Genomic DNA, 19,437 nt, shown 5'->3' with positions numbered 1-19,437 from the left:
GTTACTGGTGTGTTGCATTCTAGAGATGAATACAATTCTTTGTACAGTAGTTTACTGCCAAATACTGATGTTGCTGAAAACAAAGACTTTCTTTGGAGCAAAGTTTAGGCTAGCATGGCTATGAATCCCAGAATTATTCTACATTTGGAGGAAAACAGTGGTTCATTTGTGTTCCTAGAGTGCTGGAAAGCTGCTCATCCCTAATGCAAACCCTGTTAGGCAACTCTATCTCATCTTGCTCCCAAATCTTCTGTTTTTAGCTGCTACTGAGTCAAGGTTCAAAGGCTTATACTCAAGTCAATAAGTTTCCCAGTTTTTTGTGGCAACATTAGGTGCCTCGGCTTATATTCGGGTCAGCTTAAACTCGAGTATATATGGTAGATACTGGAAGTCAGTAAAATAGAGGCGTCCAATTACCTCTGCTTCTTGTTCTGCTTCTGGTGCGACTCCTGCTCCTGTCTCTCTCTCGATCACGCAACCTTTCCTTGCTCCAGCTTCTACTGCGACTTCTGCTGTAGCTCCGACTACGGCCTCTTCTTCGATTGTAACGGTCTCTATAGGACTCCCTTCGGGGTGGATTCCGGTCATATTCCCTCTTGCGAGAACGCTCGTCTTTCTTTCGTTCATCCCTGCTTCTAAATATTTTGGGTTAATTGTCGTACAAACAGTAATAAGTTTTAGACCCAAACAGATGTTGAACCTCCTGATTCATGGCAATGATAAAAATGTAACCCTTTGTGTGAAAAACCACGTACAGTCAGTAAACCAACAAACACTTCTGTATTGTAAATCATAATAATGGGTAAGTGCAAATGTCAAACACAACGCGCAACATATTATGGGCCACACCTAGCTGTGCTCCTTAAACACTCTGACCTGAACTAGTAGTTACAGGCACGGTACAGCTTGTTCAGGCTCCTTGCACACTATACCTACTAAATTTCAGCATCACCTTTCCCTGTGCTATATCGAGTCCACTGTTAGGCGTTTGATGAACCAAGCAAGCATGCTCCTGCTTCAGTATCAATTGCTCCTCTAGAAAGCATACAGTGTTTAAATTGATCCTTCCTTTCACAACTCAGTCACTACCACTTTTAACTTCCTTCTTATACAGCCAAATTCAAGCGGGTGGGAAAAATCACAGACGATGCAGAAATAGGTTGTTACCAGCACAGGTTTGACAAGGATGATTTGAGGCTACATAATTATTCACTTGGTTTTCAGTAAGTTGAACTTCAACTACAAAACGATTCAGTGGAAGATGACTGGTACACTTGACGATATTATGTAAACATTATTTATTTTCGCTTTTTCCAAACATGTAATGTTTTAGGAAAAAATAGGGATCACAACCCTCACCCCAAATGTAACCGTACATAATTTGCTAGCTTATCTGTATCTCTATACTTCTTATCACATATCTAGCACAAAAATGAGAACAAATGGCTACCTGGTTTCTCGGTACCGTGAACTTGATTGAGGTGGACTGTGATTCAGCCGTCGAGAAAACTTTTTCTCTCGTTCTTCTTCCTTAATGACCTTGAAAAATAAGGGGGGGAAAAACAAAGTTGTGTCTACAATTCAGAAAATGTCGTCCAGCAACCAGCAAAAATGGAAACAATTGTGAGACTTTCCTGTAGGATAATACAGTTTCAATCCCAGAGCTACCCACCACCTGTTCTCGTCTTTGCTAGGGAGGAGTTGTCACAACATAATATCAGACAAGAAAGAAATTGGTCTGTGTCACACTTTTGCTTTGCTCTAATCTTACTACTTGCTCTCCCTTACAACTCTTATGCCAATGAACAGAGGTTCCTTGTAACTTCACCCTGTCATTAACTTATTTATTCATTTTACTTGCTATATTTATAGTTTGCCTGTCTTACTAAAACTTAGTGCAGATTAGATTGTGTAAATCGATGTAATCAGTATGATGAGCCATCTAATAAGCAATGTACTTGGAACAGGATAACAAAGATCTGAACACGCATACGATACTAGACATGATATAAAATGCAGACACAATGCAGAAAATGGTATTACGTCAGTAGAAAAAAAATGCAGTGACAGGAGTATAATAAATACATCAAACAGATAATACATTCTATAAACAGTGGTCCAGTTCACACTCCCCTTTTCTTTACACATCACCTTCTTACCACAGACTTTCTGCCCTTTATTTGTATCTCTAGGACTCATCTCCTATTAAATATGCTTTCTCTGTCTCTCTCCGTGTGTGCGTGTGTGTGTGTGTGTGTGTGTGTGTGAGAGAGAGAGAGAGAGAGTAAAGTACCATCAATTCACAACTGACTTATGGCAATCCAGTAGGGTTTTCAAGGCAAGTGACTTACACGTGTGGTTTACCGTTGCCTTTCTGCTATATGATCTACTCAATCCATCTCCCAAGAGCTCAGTGTTGAAATACCTGAAGAAGTGAGTTGTGACTCACGAAAGCTCGTTTTGAAAGAAGAAGAGAAGAAGTTTGGATTTATCATGTCACTTTTCTCTCCTGTAAGGAGACTCATGGTGGCTTACAAGCTCCTTTCCCTTCCTCTCCCCACAACAGACACCTTGTGAGGTAGGTGGGGCTGAGAGAGTTGCGAAGAACTGTGACTAGCCCAAGGTCATCCAGCAGGAATGTAGAAATGCGGAAACACATCTCGTTCACCAGATAAGCCTCTGCCACTCAAGTGGAGGAGTGGGGGAATCAAACTCAGAATAGAAACCACCTGCTCTTAACCACTACACCAAGCTGCCTCCTTTACAGTGCCACTGAACTGTTGTTTTATTTTGTACAAGGGACTAGCATGGCTACCGTGTCACAAAGGGGATCATGACATTTGGATGCAGTTTCTTTTAAAAGGACAGAGTGAACATGCAAAAAACAACAACACAAAATTCCAGACATTACCTCCTCCTTTTTCGTTTCTTTTTCTTGATGCTGAAAGAAGTCTGATTTCAAGCTTCCTGATGATGGCAGCTCCGGGGGAGGTAGATAGCTCTTTGTATTCACAGCATCAAACAGTTTTTCTACAAATATTTGGGTCTCTGAAAAATTGACCAAAGGGGATGCACAAAATTAGCATTTGAGAAATAACTCTGGTTTAGCACTACGTGGATTCCCTTCACATCAGCTGTGTAGCTGCACAGAAAGAAGTCTCATCATATTAAGACTACCACCATTAGCACAGTGCTATCACAGTCAAAGAACATTAAGGATCAGAAAGGAAGTATGGATAACACCATATATGGTAGTAGGACTGTGATGGCCAACCTGTGATTTGTGTGTCAAAGGGGATGCACCTGAATGCTTCAGGTGACATGCCAATGCTCACCAACACCCAACAACAGCTATTCTCCCTGCTTGAGTTTGAGGCATTTTTGTAACTACTTGAAGTTTTCTTACATAATACATAGCACCACACATGATTGGACTGTATTTTTTAAAATAAATGAGTATGTAAATAATTATTCGTCTTTTGTTCAGGCACTTGGGGGGGGGGGGGAGGATAGACCAGAAGAGTCAAGTTAGACATTTTCCGAATTTTTGACATGGTTCACCATCACAGTAGCAGGAAGTACTTGTAGTAGTAGTGGGATTCTGCTTAGCTACACCAACAATAAAATATTCAAGTTAGAGTAATCTTTTTAAACTGCTGGAACCTTTTCAGTTATCATGGGCAGGGGTGGGGGAAGGAGATATGGAGCCAAGTATGGAATTCAACAAGTAAAAACTTCATAACACTTGCAAAGTTCTTTTTCCACACATTGAAATCCAAGGCCTATACAGAATATATTATGTGTAAACTTTCAAGCGAGAAACTCAAGGAGGCTGCTAGCAATGCTACTGCTGCATTAAATACCAGTGGATTTTTGTATGTTTTTAACACCTATATTCTAAGCAACAATAACACTACTAGGCTGAACCTTGTATTCATGTGAAGATGTTTAATCCAAGATACTGTAAAACCAAACAAATGGAATCCTAAACTGAGTGAGAGTTCAGAAACATATAAAATAGAACTCACTGGAGACCTTACCCTTCTGAAGAAACACATCCAGCTGATCAACGCACAAGGCCTTTAGCTCCTTCTCACTTTTGTCCTTCTTCACCAAAGCAAGAACATACTTAGCAAGTGCTGATGGATCGGCATCACATCTACAAATGAAAAGACACAGGAATATCTGTCAGGGAAGAAAGGTATATTCATATTTTATGGATTGCTTCTACCAGATGACTTCTGCATGTGCTAGGGTCCTTGGAGAAGCTATGAAAAAAACCTCACACTAGTATACCTCTCACTGCTTTTCTGATAGTACAAGACACCGCACAAGCAATTTCTGGGCATTATCAGACACAGCGAGGCCAAATGAAATAAAGATGCTGTCTACAATTTAATTCTAACTTTTAGAATGCTGCTGAAATGGATTTAAAATCTGTTCTTCAATGAAATTTTTAGCTATCATGTTCTTATTCTGGTGATAATAATGGTATTGGGAGGAAAGCATTAGGTATTGAAGAAGATAATGAAAAAGCAGAACTGTTCTATGCCTTGTTTAGTTTTGGCTTGGGTGTCACTAAATCTAAGCCGATATCTTTTGCCATTTGAAGTTGCCCACATTCAAGTTCCAGTTCTGCGATTCGCGAGTTAATTCTTTGGTTTCATTGATGTCAAACTTTAAGGGACTGGATCTACTTCCTATCAGTAAAAGTGAACAACCTAGGAACCACTGAATAGCAACCACATGGGTACAACACATCCTGACATCTTCTGGCTTCCTTCCTTCTCGTAGCTTCCACAAGACCCCATTCCTTTGCCAACCTACCCAACTGTAAAAATGACCTTTTCTTAATTATAATAATTTGAGTCCTATGTATTTGTCCCTCGAACAGCAGAACCCTTCTCCAGCGCAAAGTGCTTTTTTCAATGCAAGGAGAAGTTGTGTGACAGAGGAAGGTGGCGCTTCAGCAGAACAAATCCCTAGGATCCAAGTATTATTAATACTGATCTGGGTACTCAAAGATGTCCAGGATAGCAGCTGTCTCTCATGATTGTGGTAGTGGATCCCAGTCATGCATCTCTGAAAGTGTTCCTTCTGTAGTAGAAGCAACATATTCTTCAAACAGTTTAGAACAGTCAGCTAAGAAACCCCAGACAGCCTCAAAACTTGGTTAACCTTAATTGGCTTTGTCTGTTTATATGGGTAATGATTTCTTCTCAGAGAGGAAAAGCTAGGGAAATTTCGTCCCGGTAATTCCACTTTTTTATTCCAATCATCGGGAAGATTATTTCAGTATCGTAACAAATGGAAAGTTCAAGTTGGGGTGAATCAGGTTTTCTTGGAGTGCCAACTGTTTTATCATTTGAAGATCAAAGTAAGAAGAAGAGTTTGGATTTATATCCCCAATTCTGTAGTAATGCACTGCCGACCCAGCAGCACCGTGGTAGAACGTTGGGACGTAGCGGACCCTACATTGCCGATGTACCCCCACTCCTCATCCCCCCGTGAGTCCGCGGGTCATGAACTGCCCGGCTCACGAGCGCCCAGGGACAATGGTCTTGCCCCCAGGTGAGGGATTAGGCTCAGGCGCTTACGGCTCCCTTTCATACGCACGTAGCCAGGTGAGATCCTGCATCACATGATGACCTCCCCACCTCCCGCCTCCCGTTCTCCCGGAACTCCCCCCGGTCACTCCCTCCCTGCGCCCCCGATAGAATAACAATAAAAGGTGCCAGGAACCCGGCATGCCGGGAGCTTCGCTAGAGGCTACGGACCTCCGGTCTCCCGCTGCTGGCGATCTCCACCAGATGTTATCTCCGCGTCTCGTCTCGTTCTTACGCTGACCGCGTGGGTCGACTACACAATTCTCTCCTGTAAGGAGACTCAAAGGGGCTTACAAACTCCTTTCCCTTCCCCCTCTCCCAATAAACACCCTGTGAGGTGGGTGAGGCCAAGAGAGCTCTGAAAAACTGTGACTAGCCCAGGGGTCTGCAACCTGTGGCTCTCCAGATTGGCCATGCTGGCAGGGGCTGATGGGATTTGTAGTCCATGAACATCTGGAGAGCCGAAGGTTGCAGACCCCTGGACTAGCCCAAGGTGACCCAACTGGCTAGTCCAGGGGTGTTGAAATGCATAAGCTAATCTGGTTCACCAGCTCATGTGGCAGAGTGGGGAATCAAACCCAGTTCTCCAGATTAGAGTGCGCCTGCTCTTAACCACTACACCAAGCTGGTTCTCAAAAGGTAGGAGTGTGGATTATTACCCACAGGGATGCAACAGTTTAGCACAATGATTCCCCACTCTGATGCCTCTGGGTGCTACAACACCCACCAATGTGTTTCCTGGTATCCACTTGCTTACCTCTTTCCACACCACCTAGCCTGACAGGGCCAATAACTGTCAACACCACATGGCATGCTGTGGCTACATCAAAGGCCTCAGTTTCTGGCCAGGGGAAGAGATAGGAAAAGCAGGAAGTCATTGGCTGTGTCCCTCCATACACTTAGGTATACCAGCTGGGGCCTCGCTTCCCCCTCGCTCAGTCTGCTGCTGCCCTCTTGCTCTCTGCCCCCACCCCCACCCCCAGCAGGCCAAGGCCAATTACGGATGGGGGAGCTTACCGCCCCTCTGCCCCGCCGCGGCATCAGGCGTGCGCCTGAAGTGCTCTTGCTTTCCATGGGGAAAGTCAAGAGCAAGAGCAATAGACAGATGGCAACTTCTTTGGACATCGGTACAAGGAAGTTTGTAGCGTGCCATTTCTGGTCCCCGTCCACAGCAACTTCCTTGTATGTCAGTACAAGGATGTTTGCAGTGCAGGGGTTTAGTTGCCAGCACACTGCGGGGGCCTCTGGTGTAATTAGCCCAAGAGTACTTTCACCAACGCTTTCCCCCCTTACTTTGCTCTGCCACCCTGGCGGAGGGATGTCTGTCCTCCCCCACCCCAGATGCTATGCTTCCCTGATTTTATGGAAAGGAGAAACGCTCTAGACTCCTGCCTCAATCCCCAAGCTTTCATCAATCAAGGTCTCCCTCAGAGGGGTTCCTTCTCTGCCCCAGTCCCAAATACATGATTAGGGAAGTCAAAGTGATATGTGCAACATTCCCGCCTTTCCTCTTTGCTCTTTTCTGTGCCATAAATTATGGTTGTTTGTGTCTGCTAAGGTTTAGGGATGGAGGGGCAGGTTTTATGGTAGGGTCACTAAATGTAATTGCTGAACTACTGGGTGGCCAAACAGATGGTACAATGTTTGGGATAGTAACAGAGCTCAACTGCTGGGATATGACTTCATTTGAGGCTTAAGAAAAAGGAAGTGGAGTTTACTGCAGTTATGAATTGATTTGCAAAGGGAATTATTGCACACTAGGTATTTTGTGACTGGCTCTCCCCTGACCAGGTCAGCCATTTTGGGGCATCCCCACAACCTTTTCTCGAAATTTCTAACAAAATCTAGCTCTTCTGGCATCTTCTGGCCAGGAAAAAAAAGAACATTTTTCTTGCTTACCCCTCTCCCCCCCCCCCAAAAAAAAACATTAATCATAAAGGATGGATATTATTAGGCATTGTACACAGGTTCAAAAAGCAGGCGACTACTAAAACTATAGGTGTGACATTTCATGGAAATGATGACATTGTCATTCTAACCAAATTGACTCTCAGATCAAACTTCAACCTATCTAAGGCGGATTCCGCATGAGTAAAAAAACAGCAGGGGGAAAACGGTGTAAAATGGTTTAAAACAACATAAAAGGGTTTGCGCCGTTTTCACACCACTGTTTTCGGCCCATGCGGAATCTGCCTAAGCTCTTTGGACAGCCACAGTGTAAGCTGCTTTTTAGGATGGGCTAGTTTCAGAAATATACTAGCAAGAGATCTGATAGAGAGTAGATTGCTTCTTTTTGGAATGTTTGCCTAGCAACAAAAAGACTCAAGTTTAAGTGTGCAGTTACTCCTATCAGATCAGGTCGGGTGGCCCTTCGGTTAAGAATCGTATTTAAATTGACCAATGAGAAAGTTCAAGGAAACTGCAAAAACCTAAAAATAGCAGAGGCAAGAGCAAATGACTGCATGCTCTTTGAAGATTAAGAATTAACTCCTCACCATTTTAATTCTCTCTCATCAATCACATCCTTCCAGAAGAAGAAGCCAATTATTAGCATTAATTACTTGGCCAGAGGTCAGGATAGTGTTTAACATAGAACATGTACTTTCAAGTCCAAAAACAGAATCTAGGAAAAAATAATGAGGTATGGCTGAAATGACAGGTGTTCAGTAGCTTTAAATTCCCGGGCCTGAAAAGTGTTCGGGTGTCCTCAACTAAGACCAGGGCTTTCTTGGCCCTGGCTCCAACCCAGTGCAATGCTCTAACAAATGAAACCAGGGCTCTGTGGGATTTGTCTCAGTTCTGTGGGGTCTGCAAGACAGAGCTATTTCTCCAGGGCAGAAATGAAGGTTATGGTCATCTTGGCTGGCCTCCCTTTGTGCCGGTATGGTGGGTGGGGAGTAATTAGGATTCACCCAAATTCATGTGCTACTGATTGCATAGCTTTTATTGTACTAATAAATGTTTTAAACGGTTTGATTTTATTGTATTTTCTATGCTGTAAGGTCATAGATTCACAGAGTTGGAAGAGACCCCAAGAGTCATCAAGTCCAATTCCTGCAATGTAGGAACACATAATCAAAGCACTCCTGACAGATGGCCATCCAGCCTCTGTTTAAAAACCTCCAAAGAAGGAGACTCCACCACACTCCGAGGTAGTGCATTCCACTGTCCAACAGCCCTTAATGTCAGGAAGATTTTCCTGATGTTTAGGTAGAATCTCTTTTATTTCACCTTGAACCTATTGCTCCTGGTCCTAGTCTCTGAAGAAGGTAGCAAACAAGCTTGCTTCCTCACCAACATGACATCCCTTCAAATATCTAAACATGGCTGTCATGTCACCTCTTAACCTTCTCTTCACCAAACTAAACACACCCTAAGTCTCTCCTCTTAGAGCATGGATTCCAGACCTTTTGCCATTTTAACTGCTAGCCGCATCAGGTCTCGGACGCTGAATCAATGAACGAACTCTGTATTGCTGATCAACAGCGGTTATTGGAAGGCAGCGAAGCACCCAGCTTGCTAAAGCCAGTTCTGCCAAACCTAGCTTTTGCTATCCCCTTTATTCAGAAATAATCCCCCCTCCCATTTTCCCAAAGAATGTGAGAAAGAGTTATTTCAGAGCTGAGCCACCCCAAGGTTGGCGGCAGATGGAGATAAAGTCATCTGGCCTCTTGCCCCCACAGGACAATGGAAACATCCCGTTTCCCATAAGACTAGAAGTGTCAGGGGTAAGCCTAGTGATCTATGTAGCGAGTGAAACCATAAAGAACAGATCAAGGAAAGAATGTTCCATTACAGCAGTGGTAACATATAGCAGGCTGGTTACATATATCTTGTAGCGATTACATTGAGGTAGGAATGCATCTCAATCAACTAGATACAATCACCAACAATATATTTTGTAACAACCTAATTGAGCTAGGAATGCATCTCAGTTAACTTGGTTGAATCCCTGACACGGTGTGTGCAATCTCTATAGCAGCCCCTGCCCTATGAATCGGCTTGCCCAAAGAGGGTTCCCACTCCGCTGGCTTCACACAAACAATCTAAAACGGAATTATTCAGAAAAGGGGTTTAAAAAAACACAGGTAAGATGGATATACTATAATGAAATGGTTCAGAAAGATACCTTGATAAAGGGTTAGGGACTGACCACCACACTACTAAGAGTGTTTCTCCGTTGCTGCAAGCTTCTCTCTTACTCGGCAATATATTTCTATTTACATAACCCCATTTCTTGCACCGTTCAAGGTGTCATTTTTAATACTTCTGCCTCGAAGCAGATGTCTGCTCTCCTAATCCTTTTGCATTGTTCGTTAGATATCTTCTCAGCCTGATGGTGGTGACTTAAGTCATGCAATCTGCCTTGAATCTCAGGGAGAAAGGAAGACTATAAATGGTATAAATAAAAATAATTCATTATTTATTTATTTATTTTACTCGGCTTTTGTCCCACCCTATCCCCGCAGGGCTCAGGGTGGGTCACAACAATTATAAATACAATCATAAAACCTATAACATCCCAAATTTACCAATGCAACCTTAAAACAATAAATAACAACATACATTAAAAAGATTAAAAACAGGTGGTCATAAATAATCCTCTTCTCTGACCTCTTGCCCCCATCCCGCTGGAGGCTGAGAAGCTCTTACTTCGCTCCATCCGGCTGGCTAGGTGGAAAAGGCCTGGTGGAACAGCCATGTCTTGCAGGCCCTGCAGAACTGCGACAACTCTCACAGGCCTGTGACACGATTTGGTAGCCTGTTCCACCAGGCCAGAGCCAGGGCCGTAAAAGCCCAGGCTCTTGTTGAAGCCGGATGTCCCTCGGGCCAGGGATCATCAAGAAGTTCCCCTCCGACCGAGCGGAGGGACCTTACAGGGCCATATGGGGAGATGAGGTCAGTTCCTGAACCACTAGAGAACCCAATGCTGTGTAAGACTCCAATCCCTCTTTCCCAGTGGTGTTGCTTGTGAAGCATAGCAAAAACACTGGGAAGATGAGGCTGCTAGTACCAGTTTCATGTTCAGCAGATTCTCAGGAGGTTAAAACGAATATGGTAAGAATTTCACAGTCAGAATCAACTGGCTATTGTAGGTTTTCTGGGCTGTGTGGCCATAGTCTGGTAGTTTTCGCTTCTAATGTTTTGCTCGCATCTACAGCTGGCATCTTCAGAGGTATGTCCATGGTATACCTCTGAAGATACCAGCCGTGCAGGTGAAATGCCATGAACAAAAACAACCAGACCACGGTCACGGAGACTGGAAAATCCACAACAGCCAAATATGGGAAAGGTTGCTTCTAGGATGGGAGAGGGGGTTAGAAAAACATTTTGCCCATCACACAGTGCCACAGGCAGGCCTGAGTTACCCATAATTTACAGCCTAAATGTATGTTCCAGCAGGCTGAAATCCCCACTCTGCCATGTGGATTCACTATTACAGATAACACAGGTTGTGTTTGGGGTCCCCACTTTGAGCCCTGTGTAACCGTCACACGTTGAGTTCTCAGTTTCTGAACGCATCATGTCTGGTTTCGATCACAACTGTGGCACTCCTGCAAAGTATCTTCAGCCTTCCCCTCTGTGCCGTTTCCCTACCCGCAAATGTCTTGGGACAGCATAATTTGGACTGCTGGGGAAACCCACACGTACACCTGCAGACTGCCACAGTGACGGTTCAACCAGGCAACTCGCTGGAGGGAGGTAAAGCGAGTCTGCAACTTGCATGTGACAATCACAAAAGGTAGGGACCCTAGACTAAGCCAGCATCCTCCTTAATGTGTGAATCGTGCTCAGGCCTGAGCCGGTCACTCTGTTCCAGCCTTACTTATGCACAGGGCTGCAGTGAAGATAAAACGGGTAACTGGCTTGTAGAATTTTTCATTCTGGCTAGCTGGCCAGCATGTTTTACCGGTCACTTTTGGTAAATGTTCAGCAGCACAATCTGGTGGCCTGTGTGAATGAGGGTGGAGGTGATTGCCCGCCCACCCCAAATCATAAAGGGCTTCTCTGCATTGCTGCATGGAGTAACATGGGCAAAAATCCCTGTTTTGACGATTCTCAAAATTTTCTGCATGATAGCCCTCTCCCCTTGAAAAGTAGGTAGGCGGTACTTAGAAAAGTTACCGATAGGATCCGAGTGGGTCATCTCAAAAGCCTACATACAACTGTCAAAGACTTTCACAGCCTGAATCGACTGGCTCTTGTGGGTTTTTCAGGCTACGTGGCCGTGGGTCTGGTAGATGTTGCGCCCAACGTTTCACTTGCATTTATGGCTGGCAGCTTCAGAGAAATGTCACAGTAAGATATGCTTCTCTTTGTTTCTCTCCATGGCACAGAAACCCCATGACAGGCCTCTGAAGATGCCAGCCACAGATGCAGGCAAATCATAGGTGCAAAAGCTACCAGACCACAGCCACACAGTCTGGAAAACCCACAACATCTATGTGCAATTACTTGAAAATAAGCACTGCTGAACTCGGTGAGTCTTAGTTCTGAATAAACAAGCACAGAATTATGCCGCTAAGAACACTTGCTTTAGCTCAGTAGAGAAGGGGATAAACTAACTGGAGCTGGGGGGGCGGGGGGGAAGACAGATTGTTTTCCCATCCAGCACAATAGGATTTTGCATTATCAAATTAAAAACAGCAACAGAAAGCCACTGGATGGAATTTACCGCTGGGGAAATAACTGACCAAGTTACAATGAAGCAATTGACTTTAAAAATGGTTTCTTAAACTTATAGAGAGGACTATTCCATTGCTACTGGGTGATTAGCGGCCTGCGCTCATCAAATGGTCCCCATTCCACCCCATTATCCTCTTCCCTAAATTTTCAGTGGGTGGGAACTTTCTGTCAGTAACCTGCTGTCAGTAACCTGCAGCACGGCCACACTCAATAACAGGTTATCCAAATGTAATGTTTGCATATCAAATCCAGGGACAGTGTGTGCACTCCTACGATGCATACTATGTAGTCTTTCAAACAGTAACATCAAACCTTTCCCATGGAGCACTTCTGCACTGTGTCTAATGGTATTTAGTTAGGAGGTCTGTATCCACGCCAAATGGAGACATGCATTGTGTATCGGCCTCAGTGCAGCATGAACCTGTACTCCAATTGTAGCATCAAGCTAGAGTCATATGCAGTTATTAAGTAACTCCTCACAGCTTGGACAGTCAACACTATTACTCTTCCGAAGATCAGGCAGGTTTCAAAACTAAGAATCAGCTGGGGCGGAGTGCATGGGATGTGACCATACTTCTCATTCGGCTTTTCAAATGTTCTCAGTGCTCTTTAGTAAGGACAGGTATGGACATGAATAAATTTTATACAAGCTATTTACATGTAGTGCTTTATTAGCTCGCCAGCAAAGTACTTTTCTTATCCTGACGATCTGGAAAAAACACTCTCCAGAAATCCAGTTTCACTGAGTAAATCGATGGGAACAAATTTGCATGCCTCAGCTCCCAATCACAGTCTGCCAGATCATCAGTACTCAGTCAAGCATGGCCCGTAAATTTTGTTTTGCTTTATTGTTTTAATATTAAATAAAGGAGGAGTTAAAAGCAGTCAACTTGCTAAAAGAAACAGCAGTGACTGTTCTGTACCCATGGGGTAGTTCCGCGCAGTTGTTTTTCCTCAACAGCATATTAAACTGAAAATTTTCTTTGGAATGATTCATCCATATAGATTACTTAAAATAAAAGCAGTACTCCAAATTTCAATAGCCAGATGCTAACGAAACCACTACAAGGCAGAAGAAAAGAAAGCACCACTGGATAAATAAAAAATATGGAGTCCGCTTCTCTCAAACTCAGAATACAAAAATAATCGTAAACCATGAACTACATTTAAATCTCTGTACACAAATTCCTTTAACAATATGGAGTTACAACAATAAAATCCCAGCTATATAGCCTATGATACTACACTATCTGACATAATTTAAATGTTCCAACAGACATGCCCGACAAACTGAATAAATAAAGTACCTTGTATTTACAAAATGATCATGCCAAACAGGGTAGATTTGATTTAAATCAAACAGATTGAAATCACAATTTAAATCATGTACGGTTAGATTTAAATCTTGATGTTCTACATGAAGGCTTATTCTTGCTGGTATAATCTTTATATTTACAACCGGACGAAGGTTTCATTTGTAGAATAATAACCCATAGGTGTTTGCATTTCGCACCCTGCTTTCCCCATAGGTAGAGGAACTTCGTCAAAATATTCCCAAACCAGCTTGCTGCCATTATACATTTTCTCTTCCAGGGAGAGAATAATACAATAAATCTCAGAGCATACACACAAAGATCCCAAGACTTGTGGAGTATTCTGCTCAAAAGATTTCATTTTCTTGGCTTGCCCCTGCCTTCTCACACTTAGCTCCTTGTGCAGATCTATTCCTCTCCAGTCTTCTATTCATTCAACGTCTTGAAACTTAGCAGTTGACAGGTAAGGGGCTGATTCTGCAAAGGGTCAGTGGGCTTAAGGCTTTTTCTCAACTCTTTATATTTATGTTATAGTGTTTGTTGTGGTGAAGCGGCATGTAATCTCTGTCGTAATATCTTCTAGACAGGAAAAACTGCCCCAAACAGTCCAACAGTAACCTCTGGAAGAACATGACATTGTGAATGGATTAATACATTAATGGACTAATTTACAAAAAAATAATAATTAAACTTTGCATGAATATACAGCCTCATGCAACATAATAACTAACTAACCATTATTTAATGATGAATAACCTTTGAACAATGTAACGGTAAATAGCGAACTGTCTTTAGATAGATTTTTCCTTAAAAACTTTGTTTATTTAAATAGAACAAAACCCAATTTAAATTTAAATGAAAACACTCCGCTGTCAACGCAAGGAAAGTGCGCTACACTGAACAGTCTTTAAAGTATTTGTGAAAGCCATGCCAAAGCAACAAGCTCGAGCACAACACAAATACAGCTAAAAAACTCCAGAGATCAGGGAACTGGAAATAACACTCTTAACAACCCTGAATGTGTTTGCCCAATGAGATACATGGACAGCCTCTCTAAGGGCACCAGCAATCTGGGAGCACGGGAATACTAAAAGGAAAACAGGAAGAAGATTCTCTGCTCAGAGAACAATAAACCACATCTTGTTTTAACATTAATTATTCTAATATTGATCCATTTCGCATTCATAAAATGCACCCTGACAAAAAGGTTAAGCAAATTCAACCAACTGAAGCTATAACTTCCTTGCAAAGAAGAAATACGGTAATTTCCTGTGTTTACTTGTGGAGGGGGCGTGACCTGTTCCAAAACCACTCAAGGAAATCTACTGCAATAATTTATTCCTCTGCATGGTCCTCCGACCATCCAGACGTAATGGCCTATGAGAAATATTGTGAAGCCCCATTGTGTTCAATATACTGATAATGATTAACCCTTTGGGTAAAAGAAGGCATACAGACAAGACTTTTTTCATTTGCACGGTTGCAAAAGTCCTGTTATTTTAACACAAAGTTACAAGACACTTAATATTAAGACCGCGTAACACACAGTCTCAAAAAACAAAGCGTCATTCAGTGGTCAACTTCTGAAGTAGCAGAATGAAGGGGGGGGGGGGAGTTTGAACATGAAATATTTTCCTCCACCTCGCTTCTACCCTTGGTAAGTGGAAATGCAAAAACTGTCCTGTTTTTGCAGAGCCATACCCTGCCACGTTCTTCATTTGAGCCTGCACACAATTACATATCCTGTAAAACGAGGTATACCACAATAGAAGGTAAAGAAGACAAATCCCTCAGTCAGCCCACACTCCACACTCCAATTCTGCTGTCTATCCTGCATAGATAAAGCGACGTAAGAAACAAAGCAAGCACCGTCACTAAACATGAACTTAAGTCAGTCATTGTTGATTCTTCTTGTAATTCTAACCAGACAAGAATTAATCAGCGGTTGACCTTTTGAAAAATTATTTGTTCCTGCTTTTCATTTCCTAGTCGCGCTCGTCTCTGCACAAATCTGAAGCACGCAGCTTAAGGACAGCAGCAGAGTATCCTTGTAAAATAGCATCTGTGCAAAGCAACAAGGCCCAAGCATCACACAAATAACCAAAACAAGAGTAAAGTACATACATACATCACCAACTATTTGTTCATGCTATAAAATTTTAATACTCCCATGCATAAAAACCATTGAATGCAACCACTTACCCTCACACATCTAAAACTTGCACCAGAGCCTTTGAAAACATAGGCCCCTTCCGCACACGCAGAATAATGAGTTTTCAAACCACTTTCGCAACTGCTTGCAAGTGGATTTTGCTATTCCGTACAGCTTCAAAGAACATTGAAAGCAGTTTGAAAGTGCATTATTCTGCATGTGCAGAAGAAGCCATCAAGTATGCATCCATCTATCCATCCCTCCCTAAAAAGGCACAAACTAAGAAAGCACACATCCTCTTTTCCAGGATACTGCATCACCAATTTCCTCTGTAGCCCCACTCCTAGGGAAGAGGAAAACATTAGAGCCCTGGGAGCCACACATGGGATTTTAAAAATATATGATGCATGAGATTAGGTAGCGTGGGAAGAGAGAATCGTCCTCTGGAAGCCCATGGCAATTTCCAGCACCAATTTATATAGTACAAATCTCACAGTAGGTAAACTTGGGTAGGGTTGTGTCAAGCCACAGTCTCATCCAGTTAGTAGCTTTTTAAACAGAAACAGAACAGCAATATTCAGAAAAGCTTGAAACTGTATCTACATGTAATTTGCAATTATGGCTCAGCTTTAATTTTGGTCACACTCAGACCCTAATTTTTAGGTGTGTTTTATATGCCAGTAAAGATTTCCTGTCTGCCTAATTTATGATTTCAAGTGTGCGTGTGTGTATATATGTGTGTGTACATAGTATTACTACTTTAAGTCACTGAGATTTTGAACAGAAAGATACACATTTGGTTGAATTGCTCTGCAATATAAAACAATGTTGTGTGATAAATAAAATAATAATATCAGGACAGGATAGAAAGGCTCTGCTTAGGATCCCAAAGACCTGTTTCTGCCAGCCAGGGCAGGTGATGCCATCCTCCACAGACCAGAGGCCCAACTCAGTAGTAAGCATAATAGTAACTTGTGTTCAGTGTATAATAGTGTCCAGTAGTAAGTATAATAGTAACGTATGTTCAGTGTGTACCAGAGATATACATGGCATATAAAACGTATATTGTACATACATACAGTGTACATACAGAGATTTTGCATGCTAAAACATCCTACCATACAGATGGAAGCAGATAAAACTGCTGGTTCAATACCAAAATTTTATATTTTTACAGATAATGTAGATAATGTACATATATATCCCTTGTCTATTAATAATATAAATCCCTGGTGTTGTTCCACTGCTAGACTTCTAGGAGCAAGCTTGCAAGGCTGCCCTTGAAGGCCCTGCTAGACGGAGCCTGGCTGAAAGGGGGCGGGGCGCTACTACGGGCTTTCGTCCACAGCCCCGACGACACGTGTCCAAGCTTCCACACGCATCACCTGCGTGTACCGGGTCAGGAAGGGAGGGAAGTCGGGGTTACTCACATGGGCTCCAAGGTTTTGCTGAGCCAGGATTTCAGCGCCTCGAAGTTTTCTATGATCATTTTCACCACCATCCAGAGTCCCGCGACGGCACAGGCTGCAGCCACGGCCCGGGGCCCTGCGGGGCAAGGCTCGCCCCCACCCGGACGGCTCGGTTCGGCTCGGGCCTGCCCGTTTCTCCCTTGCTCCGCCCGCCCCGCTGCGGCCTACACCGGTCCACCGCCCACCGAGGTTTCCCCGCCCCGCCGCCGCCAGAACGACTAAGATGGCGGCGCGGAAACGTCGCGGGGTTTGGCGGGACCTCGCGGAGAAGGGAGGGGCCTCAGGCCGAGTGGGGGGGGGGTGGAGGTGTGTGTGTGTGGGGGGCGGGGGTTCTCCTTTGCGCCTTTATTTATTCACCGCCTTTCTCCCTCCAGGAGAACCCGAGGCGGCGGACACGGTTTTCCTCTCAAAGGATGTGACTGTCTCAAGGTCACCCAGCAAGCGGAGGGGGGGGGGGGGGAGAGGACAGGAGTGAGGCTGGGGGTCGTTCTCTTTTTCTTCCGCCCACCCTTTCTCTCTAGCCCCACTCTTTCTATTCCCCTCTTTCTTGTTCTCCATCTTTCTCTCTCTCCCCATCCCCTTCTTTCTCTCTACCCACCTTTCTCCCTCATCTCAGTCTTCCCTCCCTATCCCCCCTCTACCCCTTCTCGATCTCCCTCTTTTTCTCTCCCTCTCTCTATTTCCCTCTTTCTATCCCACTTTCTCTTTCCCTCCATCTTTCTTTCACTTTAGCCCCATTCTGTCAATCGTTCTTTTTCTCTCTATTCCCCCTTTTCTGTCCCCTTTTCTCTCTCTCTTGTTCTCTGGATCCCTCTGTTCCCCTCTTTCTTGCTGTCCCTCTTTCTATCCCCATCTCTTTCTCTCACAATCCCCCCCTTTCTCACTCTCCCTTTCTCCCTATCCTCCCTCTTTCTCTATCCTTCTTTTGCTCACTTTCTGTTCCCCTCTTTCTCTCTATCCCCCGTTCTCTCCCTGCCTCTTTTTCTATCCACCTTTCTCTCTCTTCCTCTCTCTATTTCCTCTCTTTCTCTTTATCCCCCTTTATTTCTCTCTTTATCCCACCCTTTCCAAACAGGGACAAGATTTAATTGCCCCTTTCTCAGACTGGCTATGTCCCTGCTCCCTTCAGTCAATGGACTTCTTGGGGCATATCCTTCTGCAATGCCCTTGTGTGTCCTCTGATTTAGTATTATGTCATGTTTTAATAAATGGTCTGTGTTTTCTAGTGCCACTTTAGAAGAAAACGTTTGATTCCTCTTAGAGGACCCTAACCTTTGACACATTTATATTGTTGCTTGTTTTAGGGGCTGCAGAGAAGAGTCAAAGGGAGGAGTGTTTAGATACGGATCTTATTTTTAAGTTTTATGGTTTTTATTAAAGATGGACTAAGAAAAGGGGAGCTGAAAATAACATTAAAATGGGGATTAAGGCTGTATTCTGTATTTTCCCCTTTCAGGGAACCTGAGTGTTTTCTTTACTTCTTCCCCCATACTTTTAATCTGCTTCTGGCTCCAAAATGTCTTTCGATCTGCCCTTCCAATTCAACACAGCACAGCCCTGGGAAGTTTTACTCCACTCAGGACTGTGGTAATTGATTCATAGGGTCTCCAAGAGTCAGAAATGATAGCACTGAACACACACATACGTCCTAGTCATTCCACAATTCTCACAATTCTTACAATGCTGTCTTGTGCAGTGGATTGTTTTGGCAAAAGCAGCTATTGTCATGGTTAACTGTAAAGGGTGGAACATAAGACATGGCATTTATTCCATGATGTAGCAATCATAGGTGTTTACAGGTTTAGCAAAATTAACCTCTCCCCATATATATATCCTTTATAAAAGGTTTCCTGACCTTGACAGCCAAGACAACCTCATCTCACCAGATGCTGAAAGACACTTATAACATGAATATCCACCTAGTACAGTGGTGACGAACCTATGGCACTCCAGATGTTCATGGACTACAATTCCCATCAGCCCCTGCCAGCATGGCCAATTGGAGTGCCATAGGTTCGCCACCACGGACCTAGTAGGTAAAAGATAAAGGTGCAAACACTAGGTCAATACTGTGCAAACACTAGGTCAATACTGACCCATGGGGTGACATCCTAGCATGACATTTACTAGGCAGGCTATGTTTACAGAGTGGTTTATCATTGTCTTGTGAGATAAAAATGTGTTGCTTTATTGAATATTAATGCTCACTT

At 43.4% G+C, this 19,437-nt stretch overlaps 1 protein-coding gene across 1 annotated transcript in view; it reads right to left on the bottom strand.

Annotated features, from left to right (window-relative positions):
* Nucleotides 1-17,467, bottom strand: part of RBM26 (RNA binding motif protein 26) — a 55,509-nt gene extending 38,042 nt beyond the window's left edge. Inside the window, exons 1-5 of the mRNA XM_048493107.1 lie at nucleotides 17,189-17,467; nucleotides 4,041-4,159; nucleotides 2,912-3,048; nucleotides 1,451-1,539; nucleotides 418-635 (exon numbers count right to left, since the gene is read on the bottom strand). Coding sequence (XP_048349064.1) covers nucleotides 418-635; nucleotides 1,451-1,539; nucleotides 2,912-3,048; nucleotides 4,041-4,159; nucleotides 17,189-17,259 — 634 coding nt within the window. The 5' untranslated portion in view covers nucleotides 17,260-17,467. The remainder of the gene's footprint in view (nucleotides 1-417; nucleotides 636-1,450; nucleotides 1,540-2,911; nucleotides 3,049-4,040; nucleotides 4,160-17,188) is intronic.
* Between the last annotated feature and the right edge of the window lie 1,970 nt (nucleotides 17,468-19,437).

The sequence above is a fragment of the Sphaerodactylus townsendi genome, linkage group LG04 (assembly GCF_021028975.2).
Source record: "Sphaerodactylus townsendi isolate TG3544 linkage group LG04, MPM_Stown_v2.3, whole genome shotgun sequence".
NCBI classification, from domain to species: domain Eukaryota; kingdom Metazoa; phylum Chordata; class Lepidosauria; order Squamata; family Sphaerodactylidae; genus Sphaerodactylus; species Sphaerodactylus townsendi.
The sequence above is the reverse complement of the archived record's forward strand: the minus strand, read 5'-3'. Positions and strand labels throughout refer to the sequence as shown.